We start from the raw sequence: 17203 nt of genomic DNA, 5'->3' as shown, positions 1-17203 counted from the left end.
CTGAAATTTTCAGGTCATCCTCAAAAATTCTGTCCCAGTTAACTGTGTTCCTTATCTTTCAACTGTAACTGAGCAGATTGCGGAACTTTGAGATCTTCTCGAAAATATTGTCCCAACTACAAATCTCGAAATATCTTCAGTGTTGAATTGTTGAGCAAGAATCTTCTTCTCGGGAATTTTGAGTCCCTCTCAAAAATTCTGTCCTAGTTTCTATTGTAAAGAGGAATAGAAATTTTACGGGAGATATGACCGAACCCTTGTGGCGCCTACATATCCCGTTGAGGCAGGAATCAGGTCAAACGTATTTTCCCTCAAAGGTTAACAAAAGAGAAATTTATAAAGAAAAATCGACCGAGGCCGACACAGGCCGCCTACGTATCTCATTCTTGAGAATTCAGGTTGAACGTAGTTCAAATACAGGGAAATAAATAAAGGGGATAAATGGGGTGACCGAAGCCAACATAGGCCGCCTACGTATCTCATTCTTTAGAATTTAGGTCAGTCGTAGTTCATTACAAGAGGGGCAAAATTTAAGCAACACAAATACAAGCAAACGAAATAATTACAAGTAAACAATAAAAATGTAGACCGAAGCTTCACACGTAGTATCTCTTAACAGCATTCGAGTTGATAGGTTTAGTCCATATGGTGCCATCCATCTCCGACAGGACCAAAGCACCTCCAAATAATACTTTACGAACCGTGTAAGGACCTTGCTAGTTTGGTGCAAACTTCCCTTTGTACTAATCTTTGTGAGAAAAAATGTGCTTAAGTACTAACTGACCGATTTCAAAAGTTCTAGCTCTTACTCTCTTATGAAAAGCGCGAATCATTCTCTATCGATACAACTGACCATGACAAATGGCAACCATTCTCTTCTCATCAATCAAAGTTAACTAATCATTGCGCTTGCTGACCCATTCAGCGTTACTTAGATCAGCTTCTTGGATGATTCTCAATGATTGTATCTCCACTTCAGCAGGTATGACTTCCTCTATTCCATATACTAGTAAGTACGGAGTAGCATCAGTCGATGTTCTGACAGTTGTTCGATAACTCAGTAAAGCATATGGCAATATCTCATGCCAACCTCGATAATTGTCAATCATTTTTCTCAAAATCTTTTTGATATTCTTATTGGTGGCCTCTACAACTCTGTTCATTTGGGGATGATAAGCAGTTGAATTACGATGAGTGACCTTAAACTGCTAACATATATCTCTCATCAAGTGACAATTGAGATTTGCACCATTATCAATAATGATGGATTCTAGCAATCCAAATTTACATATCAGATTGTTGCGAACAAAATCAGCCATTACTTTCTTGGTTACCGACTTGTAAGAAGCAGCTTCCACCCACTTAGTGAAATAATCAATGGCAACCAAAATGAATCTGTGCCCATTAGAAGCGGATGGCTTTATCGGAGATGACATCCATTCCCCAAGATACGAATGGCCAAGGTGAACTCATAGCATTAAGTTCATGAGGTGGCACTCGGATGAAATCACCGTACACTTGACATTTATGACATTTTTGCACAAACTTGCAACAATCATTCTCCATATTCATCCAGAAATACCCGGCACGAAGGACCTATCTTGCCAAAGTGAGTCCATTCATACGCGTGCCACAAACTCCAGCATGTATCTGCTCAATAAGCATCACAACTTCAACAGCAACCACACATCTTAGAAGACCACTTAGAAAGAAATTGAGAGCCATACGGCGTATCGACTTATTCTGATTGGACGTAGCGTCTTCGGGATAAGTTCCAGACTTCAAGTACTTCTTTATGTCAAAATACCAAGGCAAACCGTCTGATTCTCCTTCAACATGGGAACAGTGGATTGGATGTTCTTTCAACTATATATCCAAAGGATCAATATAGTCTATATCCGGATGTTTAATAATCAAAGCGATAGTGGTAAGAGCATTGGACAATTCATTTGTATTCTAGGAGTATGTCTGAACTCGATCTTACGAAATCTTTTGCACAACTTCTGCACATACTGTACGTAAGGTATAATCTTTGGGTTCTTCACAGCCCATTCTCCTTGAACATGATGAATCAAAAGGTCTGAGTCTCCAATAACCACCAACTCGTGGACATTCATGTCGATGGCCATTTTCAAACCAAGAATACAAGATTCGTATTTAGCCATATTATTTGTGCAATTTAATCGAAGCTTATATGCCATGGGATAGTTCTGACCAGATTTTTACACTAAGACTGCTCCAATACCTCTACCTTGATGATGTGCCGCTCCATCAAAGAATAATCTCCAACCTGGATACGCTTCCAAAATATTTTCACCCACAAATGACATTTCTTCATCGTGAAATAAGTCTTAAGTGGTTCATACTCTTCATAAACAGGATTTTCTGCAAGGTGATCAGCGAAATCCTGTGCCTTTATGGATTTCTGAGTCACATACACAATGTCAAACTCACTCAACAGCATTTTCCATTTAGCTAAATTTCCGGTCGGCATCGCTTTCTAGAAAATTTACTTTAATGGATCCATTTTGGAAATGAGATATGTAGTATACGAAGACAAATAGTGTCTCAGCTTCGGGGAAAGCCACGTCAAAGCACAACACGTTTTATCCAACAAAGTGTAACGAGACTCGTATAGAGTGAACTTCTTGCTTATATAATAGATAGCTCTTTCCTTCTTTCCTGTTTTGTCATGTTGACCAAGTACGCATCCAAATGAACTATCTGAGACAGAAAAGTACAGCAACAAAGGACTCCCTTCTCGCAGAGGAACCAATACCGGTGGATCGGACAAATAGTTCTTGATAGCATCGAAAGCAGTCTGACACTCTTTAGTCCACTTTGTTGGGGCATCTTTCTTCAATAGCTTGAAAATAGGCTCACATACCACAGTTGATTGAGCTATGAACGACTGATGTAGTTTAACCTCCCTAAGAAACTCATAAGTGTCGAGGTAACTCTTGAATTGCTTTAATCTTATAAGGGTCGAGCTCAATACCCCTTCTGCTGACTATCAATCCCAACAACTTTCCGGCTGGAACTCCAAAAGCGCATTTGGCGGGAATTTCCTTAGATGTGTCAAGTGGTCCGAACTCTTAAAGCGGTATTTGATTATGACGTCATCCACATACACTTCAACCTCCTTATGAATCATGTTGTGAAAAAATTGTCATCATAGCTCTCATATAGGTCGCACTTGCATTCTTGAGGACAAATGGCATCACTCTGTAATGATATACACCCCAAGGTGTATTGAAAGCCGTCTTTTTTGCATCTTCCTCATCCATCAGAATTTGGTAATACCCTGCGTAACTGTCCACAAATGACTGCATTTCATGCTTGTAAAAGTTGTCAATCAAATAATAAATATTCGGCAACGAAAAATTATCCTTCGGAATAGCTTTGTTGAGATCTCTATAGTCAACACAAACCCTGATTTTCCCATCTTTTTTGGCGACCGGAACAACATTGGCCAGCCAAGTTGGATATTGTGTCACTTCTAGCAAACATAACTCTATCTTCTTAATTATCTCTTACTTAATCTTTAAACTCAGTTCAGGCTTGAATTTCCAAGTTTTTTGCTTCACCGGATCGAACCCCGAGTCAATCGACAGCTTATGATGTGCGACATCGGTACTCAACCCTTGCATGTCACTGACTTCCCAGACGAACATATTAGTATATTCAGTAAGCAAATGCAATAAGCCCTCTTTCTGAGTTTCATTTAGGTGGATGCTGATCTTAATTTCTTTGACACATTCTGGATCTCCCAAATTCACTATTTTTGTTTCCTCTAGATTTGGTTTATGCTGATTCTCGAACTGCAGAAATTCCTCGGCGACATAATCTGGTTCCTCACTTTCTTCTTCATAATCGTCAACCTCGTCATCACCTACCTTATTTTCTTCATTTAGCTCGTGACATGACCTGACATTGGCTGGTCTGTAACGTATGTTAATGAAATCATAAACACACAAAATTAGGAAAGTAAGGTAAAACAAACGACTAAATAATAAAGTAAAAAACAAAGAGGCTTTCATTTAAAAACAATGCAAACTTTGGCCATGGCATGGGGCCATGTTGCCTTTTTTGAACATCACAATGAAAATTCAAAAATTTGAACAGTTAAGAAAATGCAAAACGGTAGGTCTCATGCCTCTTCCGGACTTCCACAAATTTTAATATGCATGAAATGACGCCTTTGTACCGAAGAGTTTGGGGTATCAGGATCGGCATGGAGGTCAGTTCCGCAGCACCTCCCCTGGTTCAGCATCGCGAATACCAGCTAGCTCGACCTCTTCCTCGATAACAACATCGATCTCCTCGAAGATGTCACAGATTCCTTCCCTAAGGTATTCATGCACGGCATACTCTCGGATTGGAAAGGATTGATACAGTGTGGAATCATCCTAGTCAAGGCTTGATCATTTTTCTTCTTCACTTTCATGTCATCATTTGTAGGGATATACCCCAAACCATATCTAGATCCCATAATGAGGACCGGAACAGGCTCAATAATTCCTTGGCAATCTCTTCCTAATCCAAACACTGGCTCAAAACTGTTCTGCAGCATCACAATAGATATCATCTTGTATACCACAGGCATTGGAGTCTGTGGGGCCAAGTCTTCGCCGGTGGCATTCACCAGCACTATCGTGTAAAAGTCTGCACCTCGCGATATCTCATTAATAATTGTCACATGTCTGCCAAGGTGACTCGCCTCAGCATGAATGAACAACACTTTGTTCTTCCACACGAGCTTCATCATCTGATGGAGAGTAGAGGGGACGGCTCCATCCATATGGATGAACGGACTTCGCAGAAAAAGGTTGTAACTGGTATCGATATCCAATACTTGATATTGCGCACTGAATTCTGTGGGGCATATTTGAATGGTCAAATTCACTGCCCCCAACATGTCTCTCTGAACCCCATCAAAGGCTCTCACGTTGACTTGGTTTTTCTCCAGTTTCCCAAGGTAAAACCATAGTTACTTCAACGTCGACAATGGGCATATATTCATACCAGATCCATCATCTACTAAGGCGCAGTTGACAACCCTTTCACAGCATATCACAGTGATGTGCAGTGCCTTGTTATGTGATCTCCCTTCAACAGGCAGCTCATTATCACAAAAGCTAATTCGGTGCCCTCGAATAACTTCATGAATCATGGCAGCCACGTTATCGCTGCTTGTGCCCACGGGTATGTACGTATCGTCGAGATCTTTCATTAAGGCCTGTCTGTGGGATTGAGAGCTCATCAGTAGGGCCCATACGAATATTTGAGCTGGAGTCTTCTACAAATGTTTAACGATGGAATAATCCTTTGGTTGCACCCTTCTCTATAATTCCTCCGCTTCTCCTTAGCTTATTGGTTTCTTGGACTGATCCTTCTTCGATCCTCTGAGAGCAAGCTCGTTAGGAGCATAACACCTTCCATACCTGGTCATGCCTTGAGCAGCAGCAGTTTCAATAACAAACTTAGGCTTGACGAGAGTTTCTGACAGCACCAAGTTAACACCATTTACAGGTGTCAAAATAACAAACTCTCTCTTTTCTTTGACGCTTTAAGAAGCTCCAACTCTTTCCAAGTCATCGTGAACGATGGGAGTAATCATCTTCTTTCCACACCACTCTTTGTCTGTCTCGATCATATTGACATTGTTGCCTCCGTGATTCGGTAGCGGGTTGGTGTTGATATTTGGTGCTGCCAGTTGGAGAGAGACCACCTCTTGATTAATCACGTCCTTAATTTTGTGCTTAGGGTTGATACAATCTTCAGTATCATGCCCACAACTATTGGAATGATAAGCACATCTCTAATCAGGTTTGTAGAATTTTGAATTGACATCCACGGGTTTGGGCCCCAGAAGGTGGATGTATCCAGCCGCATCCAGACTCTCATATAGTTTGGTACGGCTTTCAGCAAGTGTAGCAAAGTTCCTTGAAGGCCTCTTCTCAAATCTGGGTCGGGGAGGGTCATAATTTCCCTGTTGAGGAGGAGGCACCTGTTGATAAATTCTGGTATTTGGACGGGGAGCTTGCTTCTGGAATACGGATTTGTTTGGTAATTTGGTGATGGGTCTTGGTAATTCGGAGGTGGATTTTGGTAAAGTGGATCTTGGACTTGATAAACAGGAGAGGGTGCTCGGTAGCTCGACTGTACGTTAGCGCAGTTGGGAGCAACACCCTTGTAGGGAGATGAAATTTGGCAGAGTGGAGGATGATTTGGGTATATGGGAGATGGACTTTGGTAATTGAGGGGTGGACTTCGGTATACGGGAGCTTAGACATTTGGATAAATGGAGGTAGCATTATGATCGTTGGGATGACTAGATTGCATGTAACAAGATTGGTAGGACTTTCGGGAAGGCCGGGAACGACCATGGGAATATGATGAACTTCTTGGGGTTTTCCTTCCCTTATATGAAATAGCAGCAACTTCTTTTCTTTTCTTTCTTAACAAACCTGAAGACCTAGGTGATGCGGCTACACATGCTTTTTTTCCTGATTTTAAACCGTCTTCGATGGTCGCACCAATCTTGACTATAACTTTCTCCAACGAGCAACATGATTCTATCATAATATTCCGGATCTTGCACACGCACAAACACTTCAACGATTTCTTTCTCATTAATGGGTGGTCTCACCCTTGCCGCTTCTTTCCTCCACCTATAGGCGAACTCCCTACAGCTTTCGGTTGACTTTTGCTTCATCTTCTCCAAAGAGTATCGGTCGGGAACAATTTCTACGTTATAAGCAAATCGATCGCTGAAATATTTGGCTAATGCATTCCAGCTGAGACATTGTCCGGTTCCATGCAAGGTAAACCATTTGAGAGCTTCTCCACACAGGCTCCGACTGAAGAGCCGCATCAATAAAGCTTCATCTCTTCCAACTCCCATGAGCTGGTCGCAGTTTGCTCTCAAATGATCCATAGGGTTGCCCACTCCTCCGAAGGTATAAAACTTCAGAATCTTAAACCTTTCTGGAAGGTCCGAATTCGTGTGGATACACAAGTCCTCGTAACTAAGTCCAGCAGTGTTGGGGATGCATTGTAGCTCCCTCATGGCCTTCTTGATCTCCTATTTTATATTGACCCTTACATCTTCTTTTGACCTCCATTTCCTTTTCTTGTTCCTCGTAATGGTCCAACTCAGAACTGTGCACATCATGCTCGGCATTGATAGGAACTTGAAAAGTGGCTCTCTTTGGTAGGAGTGGAGCTACAGACGGACTTTGAGCGTTTTGGGCGGTTTGGTAAATCTATGGGTAAGCCTGAGGATTGGTGTTCCAATTTAAATGGTGATGAGGTGTTTGGGGATTGAAAGCATTTTGATATTGATTTTGGTTTTGGTTTTGTAAGGGTGGAGCGGTCTGATGGTGAGTATTTTGAGGATGTGGCGGTATTTGAGGATGGTTATTTTGAAGAGGGGATGGAGTTTGGTAGGATGCTGAAGCATATTGTGGATTTTGGGTTGTCAGATCTATAACCGACGGATTTTGAACAGGTGTAGATGGTTGATTCTGAGTTGGATCCATATTTGAGGAAGGGAAGTACATTAGAGGCCTCCCATCAGCGGCGTTAGTAGCAAATCTTGGTGGAGGCAAATCCTGTCTCCGTTGCATTTTCAACCTCATCTTTGCAATCTACTGCATCAGCTGCATAATCAACTCATTATGTTCTACTACGGTGGGTTGAGACACCACAACAAATTAGTAAGACTCAATTCTTCATTATTATCCCCCATAGCTGCCTTTCCTCTGTCAAAGCTTTGTCTAGGGAAGGAATATGCAGGACCTTTTGATCTGGTGAAGTAAGGATGATCTGCCAGCTTTTGATTGACACAAATCAGTTTCAAAGTACCTGAAAAGGAAAAAAACTCAAAGGCAGATTTGTTTATGCAGATTTTGAGTATCAAATGCATAATATCACATAGAGAGCAGATAAACACACAAGTTGCTTTGTTTCAAGATATCTTTAATCCACGAGTGAGGACGGAAACACACTTTTTAACAAGCAGGAATTTGCTTGTTTTAGTTTTGATGTTGTCTCAAGAAGGCTTAATCATGTTGAGCTACAGTCTTCTTGCAGCCGCTCTTTGACGTCTGTTGATCCGGTCTTCGTAGGAAGGCTACCTACGTATCTCACATGGAGAATTTAGGCCCAACGTAGTTCGAGTACAAAAGAAAATATTTTCATTCAATCGTCCCTTACGATTACAAGGAAATTGAAAGGCAACAACAGAGCTTTTAAAAGATGAAATGCTGACGACATGTTAGTTATTTCCCTTCTTGTTGCAGCATTGGCCTCCTCTTTTCAGACGACCTAAGAATGGAGTCTTGTAGATGATTTCCTCGTAGTTGTCTTCCTCAGTCACTTCAGGGTGAGCCTTTTCGGGACCACTATTGGCTCCTTGCTCATAGACGGGGTATTTTTCACCCATTTTCCGAAGTTTATCAATCGTGTTAATATGGAAGGCTTTGTTCTTCTTCCTCAGTGCAACCATCCTTTCTCTCATGGAGGCGAATTCTCCCATTTCTACTGTCAGCTCCTTTTCAAGTGACATGATTTTCGCTAACAGAGCGGCGGTCTCCGAATCTATCCTCGCCTCTCTCGCTTCTCTTTCTTGCACTTTCAACCGAAGCATGTCCAACTTCTCTCTCAAGCCCTCTGTCTCCATCTCAACATCTTTCTTTATTTTCATCTGTGATGCCAGATCCTCATCCAACGTCACAGCTGCAGCTTTGTAAATTGCGGTGGCCATGTCGACTCTGAGCCCTTCTTCCTTGGTTTCTTGAATTTCCCGAGTGATCTGTTCGATCTTTCTCTGCAGTTCTTCTTCACTGAGCTCCATTTAGATGTTCTTACCTTTCTCCATAGCAGTGATTTTGACTTTTCTGAGCCAATAGAGTAATGTTTTAGGATCCGTGGTATAGGAGGAGGTCTTTTGATTGAGGAACTTAAGACTTCGGAATTTTGGTCAGACATTCTGTAATAGTGACTTCTGTATATTCTTTGGAAGTTTCTGGATAGGAGTGGTTTTAAGGTATCCTCATTTATAGCAACATAACACATAAGCAGTTGAACACACATATATCGCATCCTAATCATGCATGTGACCCTTTGTGTCAAGGGTAGGCCTAGTGATCTAAAGGATGTATTGCGCCATTTAAACAAATAGTTGTATCCCAAAAATAAACTTCACTAAATATCATAGCAGTCATTATATAATTTTAAATTAAACGGGGTACATTTAGGGAGGGGGATGCGATGCAAAATATTGATAGAAATCAATCCCACGCAGGGGAGTCAAAAGGTTGATGGCTTGGCTCCTCTTCTGGCCTTCTCTACTTCTTCGCGGATGATGCACTTGCTGGTGAACACGTGCGCCTCAGCGAACACAGCTTTGGAAGATGTTGGTACGGCTCGTAAAGTGTTCATCTGCTCGTCTGGAATCGTGTCCAAATGCATCAGACAAGGCTAAAACCCTCTGACTTTCTAACTCACAGAATTGGTACTCTCGCTCCCTTTGTCGAAATTCTTGCTCTCTCTTTTCAAATTCTTGCTCCCTTTGTTCTCATTCTTGCTGAAAGTGGTATGCACGGATCTAAAGCCTTGCATGTACGTCTTCCATTTCTCGACCTGTGCGTGGTATTAGATTCACTATACCATGCAAATCATTCTGCAACCATGTCTTGTATTCGTCGACATACCCCACTTCATATCTATTCTCGGTCATATCTCACTTCATGTTGACACGTCCGACCCATTCCTGGAGGATGATCTTAGCGAAAGGTATTTTGTCGCTCCTGTCAAAATCGACAACAAAAGAGCTAGCATCCCCTTGGACTGGTATGTTTTGTGTTCTACCAAATTGTCACACAACTCTTGCTGGGTTGTAGAGCCGCAATCCTCTAATGCCAGGAAGGATTAAAAATGGAAGTTTGGCCCCTTGTGTTGCTATCCTCTTGGACTTGAAGTTTGGTAACATCCATTGTATGTCTCCTTCTTTCAGACCATAAAAAACCCTCGCCCATGCATCCCTGGTGGTATGAATTGGGAATATACGAACACTCAGATGGAATTCATAATTATGAAGGGGACTCGTCTGGCTCGGTTTGGCCAACTCTTGGGGTTGGGGACCTTCCCTTTTATAGAGATGATCAATCAACCACCATTGAAGTGGATGTTGCAGCCTTGGAAAAACGGGAACCCTCTTTTTACACAGACTTAAAGATCGATAAATGTCGGCCAAAATGACCGGGTCCAAACTACAGTACTCCCCAGTGCCCCGAGAAAATTTTTGGTTAATAAACTATTGCGAACGCGCATAATCGTCCTTTAGTGGAAATGAAAATAATTATCGTTTGACGGAAAAAGTCATGCCATGAATGAAACAGTTCAATAAAGCGATAAACAGATAAACAATTATACACATGGCCAAATAATTGTTAGTTTTAAGGTTAGAATCCTCAATTATTCCCCAGTGGAGTCTCCATTTCTATTTTAATCGAAATCAAAAATTTTTTTTTTGTTTTGAAGAGTTTTCGAATTTTTAGAATTGCCACTTAATTTTTGAAAAAATTAAGAAAAATTTTTCTTTCAAAAGACTTAATAGAAAAAATGATTAAAAACCTTAAAGGGGTTCAGGGATTCACATTAATATTTTAAGGAAGGTGTTACATACCTTAAATATTCATCTAATTGCGGTTATCCGACAACTAACTTCATATTTTTCTAAAATCACTTAATTTTCAAAAATTACTTACAAGAGAAAAGAGTTAAAATATTAACTTATTATCTAAGTGAGTTATTTGCAAAATTATCGATTTTATGTTGATAAAACATTTAAAGCGTTTGCGGGGATCTTGGAGTTTTCTTAACCTTTAGGCTAGCGACAAGTAAAATAGATTCAAAGTGTGTAAAGAGAGATAGGGAGAGAGATATTGGGTCCAAATCCAGGTTCTGTTCACCTTGTCCAAAATTTTGGACACACCTGTTTTTGGGTTTTAACCCATTTGACTTTTGGGTTTTCAACCCGTTTTCTTTCGCACCTATCCTAAACTAAACAAATAATAATACAAAATAAATAAAAAATGGGAAGGATGACAAAAGCTCATGCCCGAAAACAAACAAAATACAAAAATGCATCAAATAAAGAGGTCCTCTAGTTAAACTTCTTCGGCTTCCTTAGTTTGCTTCCAAAATTTTTCTTTGTTTTCTGAATCTGTCCGTCATTCTTGATTGGCTTACTCGAAAGAAGAAACTCGAGTCTTAATGACTGTCACGAGGTTCAGGGAGGGGGACTTCATGGCGAACTCAAACGAATTTTGCATGCAAACAAACGAGAGTAATAATTAGCGTCCTAATTGATTTATTACTCTTAAAGTCAGCCACAAGAACCCCTTTGAAATGATATACGGAAATATAACTAAATTAAACTCAAATGATACGGCCTTGGGCAGAAAATACACAAATTCAGAAGACACTAAATTTCAAAACATGCTAAGGATAAGATAATTGCACTTGAGCTATTATTTTATTTTCTTCGACACGTTACAGTAAACATAAGCCATATAAATTGATCATGGTCATAAATGAAACTAACAATTGAAATAAGATCAAATTGAAGTTTTTAAAGCCACAAACTGTCACCAAAGTTAGTATTCAAGTAGATTTAAATCGTTAAGTAGGAGACATGTAGGAACGATATAACCATTTGAACATCACAAGACAAGACAAAGGCCTCAACCTTGGAACGCAAGTTCCTCATACCCACTAATAAAGATTTATACCTCAAAGAAACTAAACTCCAAACACCCTGGATGAATAAGATTGGCAATAATCGAATCCAACAAAAGATAAAGAACTCCCCTCCCTTTGTACAACTACAAGTGTAAGCATTCTCGAGTTAGTAACAAAATGATATTAAATATCAATCCAACTACAAGTGTAAGCATTCTCGACCAACTTGAAACAAAAGTGAGACAAAAGGAAATTCGACTTGAGATGAAAGCGAAACAAGAATAAAGCACGACTCGAGTTAGTAACAAAATGATATTAAATATCAATTTTTCCAGAGCAACTTAATGTCAAACTCTATTAACAAGTTAACCTAATACATGATAGACACTTAGACAAAATGCAAACCCAGAAAGTAAACCTGCACAGAACTCAAGTCATGCAATAAAATGCGAGATGAGATAAATAGTAAACAACGCTAAGGGAAAAACTCGAGCCTAAAACAATATTATAATGAACGAATGACAGCCCTACCATTTTAATTAAACACATGCATAGAAATCGGAATGGTAGCAACAATGGGAACGAGAATAACAAACTGAATCCTAAGGAAAAGCGGGAAAACAAGAATAACAACAACAAACATTCATGGCTAGAAAACCCGTTGATTAATATAATAGCCCCACTAAAATACAACTAACGACAACGTACTTCCCCGACTCAGCTGGACACTAGCAGCCATCAACCACAACAAGGACTTTCATTCATCGACTACCAGTAGGGAAGGACGAGAAGAAACTATATAGTAGAGAATGTTACTTTTTTGGGGCAGCGAGTAGGACAAAATATGAGCAAAAGATGAAGACTTTCAACGACCGCGCGATGGAGACACTGACAGCAGCAAGGAAACCCAAATATCTTGCGTTCAGGAAAAACGACAACGAAATGTTTTCCCTTTTTTCACTATGATGTTACTCTGTTTTTAAGCTCTTATATTCTAAGATATGGTTAGGAACCATAAACAAAAGAAAAAAAATTCCCTTCGAAACTTCAACAAGAGACTAATAGTCGGCGCCTTAATTCTTTTTCTTTTATTTTCTTTTTCCTCCTCCCCGCTTTTCACTGAGCTTTAATCGATTTCTCATTTCTACAGACATGCAACACATTTTGTGATTTCTAAAGAATATTAAGGACGGATTATGAATATGACAAAACTCAGAGTAACTCAATTTGAATGTATAATATACTCTATATTTACATGTGAATCTTTCAAAATATTTAATCGATTTCTCATTTCTACTGACATGCAACACATTTTGCGATTTCTAAAGAATATTAAGGAAGGATTATGAATATGGCAAAACTCAGAGTAACTCAATTTGAATGTATAATATACTCTATATTTACATGTGAATCTTTCAGAATTTTAATCGATTTCTTACTTGTACTGACTTTTCAAGTAATCTTTTGTGCAAAGTTGTTGGTGTGTTCTGGTTTCAATGGCTTTCATCATTGCTCAGACTGAACTCTTCTTTTATCCTTCTTTATTTCTCATTGTAAGAGCTTGGACATTAACAAAAGATTAGATGCATCTGAGTTTAAGATACCATCAATTGGAGAGAACTCTGATTGTTATGATTTACCAACTCTTTCTGCCCATGTTATTGTTTACAACTCAACATATCTTTCATAGACACATGACTAAGCTTCAACATTGATGCAGAGACCTTAGATTGGACTTGCGAATTCCAAATCGCGAAAATGAGTTGTCAACGAGAAAGCCCGAAGAAGAAAATGAATTCCAATGCTCACACCTAAAAAAAATCTATATTGATTTGACCAAAATCATCTAAACAAAGTCCTCATTACTTGAATGATATCTTGTTTATGAACAAATTATTGATCATAATCTATTAGTAAATGATCAGTTACATATGTGACAGATACTGTGGTCACTTTTATGATTTTACTAATACCTGTTTTCTTTTTCTAATGATAATAGGAATATGTTGGTCGTAACTTTCTAAAAATTGATTCCGTACCTGATATTTTGTTGTATACATAATAAAAGAAGTATGAAGAGTGCAGATTTGAATTGATACCGTATGTTGGTTTAGGAATCTGTTGGCGTTGAGATTATCCAAATAATCTTGTGTAAAGTTTCTCAATTTCATACCATCTTTATGTGTTAATAATCATTTCTTGAAGCTTTTTAAGAATACACATATAGTCTTACAATGGTGTTTCAAAGGAGTGATAGAGATATATGTGGCATAATTCGTTATGATCTGAAAGATTTGAGCTCAAAAATTGGTTTTTCGTTAATCTTTTATGTTTTATCCATGTCATGAAGCTATTCCTTAAAATTTGTAAAGAGAAGAGAAAGGTGCATTTTATATATGTTGAAGATACTCGTGAAGAAGTTATATGCTTTGCATGCACCAAATTGATCCATAACAGTTTACATCACTTTTCAATGTAGGAACACAAAATAGTTATCCACCATCTTTTTGAATTTGGACACTTGCTCAGGTGCGTTACTATTTTTCCCAGCTGCTTCAAGCAAACTAAGAAATTGTTTAATGAGGTTAACGAGTTAATGAAACTTAATAATCTTAGCTTATGAGAGTTTTTTTATTGATGAGTTGTAATATCGTCATAATCAACATTAATTGACTTGTATAGCTCATGCATATATGGTGCAGAATATTGTGTAGATATGACTAGGTTAATGTTTTAGAAAGTTTATTATTCTCTAAAATATTGTGAATGTGCGTGCTTGTTACTTGATTGAAAATTTGAAGAATTCCTTTTTGTTGGTTGTCTTTAGAATTCTTTTTGTCTACCTCTCAAAATATTTACTAGCTGGACTAAACATTAGATTATTTATTAGCTTTTAACACAAGTGCATACAAAAAAAAGGTGAGGTTAAACTTAGTAAGCGATTATTTAGAGCATTTGTATGTATAGAGCTATAGGAGGCATTATGAACCTGCTAAAAAATCATCATATTTGTGAAAATGTTTTGTTTTCTATGCAATAGTTGAGAAAATGTTACTCAGACCTCATTTTGCAGGCAAACAAAAGCCATGATAATAAGTTCATATACAAGGTCCAGACAAAATCGGAGATTAAGAGAAAAACACACACACGCAAAGAGAAGGAGAAGAAGATTACAAGCTGGTATGGAATCAAACTGTTCTAATAGAGATCTCATAACTGATGCTGCTCATAAGGTAAGAAGAAGATTACAAGGTATGGAATCAAACTATTCCAATAGAGATCTCATTACCAACGCTCCTCATAAGGTATGGATATTTGATTGTATTAAGATATAAATTATGCACAAATGTCATAGACAAATTTCCCCTTCTAGACTTTTGTTTAACTCTTTTTCCTCTTCATTCTCTTCTTAAGTTGGAACGCGTTCTTACTCTCTTTTCTTGATGAATTCCTTTTATTTTATGTCATTGTACGAATTGATTTCTTATATATTTTCATGTACTATGTGAATATTTTGTCAAGAAAACAACAAAATTAAGAGTAAAATCCATAATTTGGGGAACACCCTCAATGGCTTTGACATATTACTATTATTGTGATTGTTACGTATGCATATATCAAGCAAAAATTATGAGTAAATGAATGTGAAATCGAATTATAGATACTATGATGAGAGATGAGAGAAGCTGATAAGTTCAAAATCTTTTAGGCGTGATTTAAAAATATCACCAATTGTAGATTTTATAATGTCAAAAATCGCGCAGTAGATGGTTATTATATTTTTTCATATCATTATTTGTATTACACACATTTCTTGCATGTATCATTAATGTGTGGAGGGAGATTACTTAGTAAATGCAGTAAGAATGATAGCTTTGTGTCACAGTGTGTATATCTAGGGGTCACAAAATTGCAGATGTACACTGATAAGTATTTGTACTTGCATTCACTTTACTGATTTTTATTTACATTTTTTGCATTTGTCTCATTTATTATGTGTATAATGTATGAAGCCTTGAATACATGATCTCCAACTTCCTAGATCAACTGATATTATATGTTTTTCTTAGGTACCTCGACCTATTTCTAAGCCATGATTTCTTGAAATACGAAAGATTGACTACAAAGATTCAGACTCCAACTAAAATGCTCTACCATTATTAAAATAGGATACGCTTAATCTAAATGAAGACTCAACATTTGTTACATTTTTGGTGTATTATGTCTATTACAACTATGCTTGTAGACAAGCAGACGGGATATCATCCAGAGGCGTTGCTCAATCTCAAGCTCTTCAATTTATTTTTTGAGTATGAGATAATTGTTGCTCTTTTGATCCTGAGATAAATGTTGGACTTTAAATTGTAAAATATCGGGTCCATGCTCAAGCACGGTCCATTGCATATATATGTATATTATAGTCCTTTCATTCAATTATTTGTTATTTATCTCTATTATATACGCATACATTTAAAATATTGATGTCATTCGACCTGCATTTCTTAATAATGCGGATACATGTTCTTAGGATTCTCAACAAAAGTGTTGAGATCACTTCATCCGCTCGTCAGTTTTTGAGTAAGACCTCCTATCATCCAGAGGACTCAAGTTTTATGAGTTGTTAATAGTAGTAGTTCTTTTGAGGAGTCATAAGTATTGTCTCAATGCTCAACTTTGTATAGTAAAGGCTTCATAGATGGATAGTATCAGAGAGTCCTTCAATTTCAGATGTTTTATTTAAAACTTATGTTTCATGCTCATATTCAAAGAATTTGAGATTTATTACATTGTTGATTTAGTATTTCTTTGAGTTTGATGCTTGTGTATGAATGAGTTAATCTTCCTCTTGTAGTTAGCAAGGATACTTTGCTTGAGGGGGAAAATATTCTCGAGTACTGGCCACGTCTAGGGTGTAGTCTCGGGTCATGACACTTTCACAAAATTATTGATTTACCCCTCTCAATAGTTGCTCGGAGTCATTTATGATCAGTTAGTGGAGTCGAATCGAATATTTTGAACTGTTTAACTACAGTTATTTAATTGACTAATCTTCTTTTAAATAATTAATTTAGTTAAAAAGAATGGGTCACGTCTTAAATTTATTTATGAAAAAATTACGCGGTTAAATAAACTTATACTAATTAATCAATCATCATAGTCATAGTTAGTTATAATTATCACTCGCGACTAATATTATAAATTATTTAAGTGGGATGACTTCGAGTTTGTATAATTAGTCACGTTTGTATATATATAATTTGCCAGAATATACAAATATATATATGCATAATATACAATTATCTAACAGATATGCATATCGAATTCACCTTTCTCCCACTCTCTGCCCCCTCTCTCTCGCCTCTCGCCTCCCTCTATCAGTCCCACTTTTCATATATACAAATACATATGTATAATATAAACTTATCTAACTGATATACATATTCAACTCACC

General features: G+C 37.9%; 1 protein-coding gene across 1 annotated transcript; it reads right to left on the bottom strand.

The window, feature by feature from the left end:
• Window positions 1-896: 896 nt before the first annotated feature.
• LOC138348891 (uncharacterized) lies at window positions 897-1436 on the bottom strand. The gene is made up of 2 exons (XM_069298487.1): window positions 1308-1436; window positions 897-1205 (listed from the first exon to the last, which is right to left on the bottom strand). Exons 1-2 carry the CDS (start codon window positions 1434-1436, stop codon window positions 897-899), a joined length of 438 nt encoding a protein of 145 aa, XP_069154588.1.
• Window positions 1437-17203: the final 15767 nt, after the last annotated feature.

This window comes from Solanum lycopersicum, chromosome 5 (assembly GCF_036512215.1).
Source record: "Solanum lycopersicum chromosome 5, SLM_r2.1".
Classification (NCBI taxonomy): Eukaryota; Viridiplantae; Streptophyta; class Magnoliopsida; order Solanales; family Solanaceae; genus Solanum; species Solanum lycopersicum.
Note: the sequence above shows the minus strand (reverse complement) of the source record. Positions and strands in the feature narration are given on the sequence as shown.